Source organism: Corapipo altera, unplaced genomic scaffold, assembly GCF_003945725.1.
Source record: "Corapipo altera isolate COAL_440 unplaced genomic scaffold, ASM394572v1 56064, whole genome shotgun sequence".
Taxonomy (NCBI): Eukaryota; Metazoa; Chordata; class Aves; order Passeriformes; family Pipridae; genus Corapipo; species Corapipo altera.
In genome coordinates, this window is record NW_020891943.1 from 847 (window position 1) to 1282 (window position 436).

General features: G+C 70.9%; 1 protein-coding gene across 1 annotated transcript in view; it reads right to left on the reverse strand.

Moving 5' to 3' along the window:
* LOC113942611 (integrin alpha-L-like) overlaps nucleotides 1-319 on the reverse strand; it is a gene marked incomplete at both ends in the record, with an annotated part of 888 nt that extends 569 nt beyond the window's left edge. Inside the window, one exon of the mRNA XM_027633710.1 lies at nucleotides 174-319. Within this exon, the coding sequence (XP_027489511.1) occupies nucleotides 174-319 (146 nt within the window). The remainder of the gene's footprint in view (nucleotides 1-173) is intronic.
* Between the last annotated feature and the right edge of the window lie 117 nt (nucleotides 320-436).

Sequence of the window (436 nt, forward strand, 5' to 3'; positions counted from 1 at the left end):
CCAGGTGAGGTGGGACAGGTGGGACAGGTGGGACAGGTGGGACCAGGTGGGACCAGGTGAGGTGGGACAGGTGGGACAGGTGGGACAGGTGTGACCAGGTGGGACCAGGTGAGGTGGGACAGGTGGGACAGGTGTGACCAGGTGGGCCAGGTGAGGTGGTCCAGGTGCCTCACCTGCGGCCCCGAGGCCTCTGCCACGACCCTCCAGGTGCCGCCGGGCCGGGGCAGCGCGAGGAGGACGCGCCCGACGTGCCGGAACCGGGGGGACCCCAAGGCCAGAGCCCCCTGAGCCCCCAGGGGCACCCAGGCCAGGGAGTAACCTGGGGGGCAACGGGGGGAACCCCAAAACCTTCATGGGGGCACCGGGACCCCCCAAAACCTCATGGGGGGCACCAGGGGGCCAGAGGGGACCCCAGGACCCCCCAAAACCTTCATGG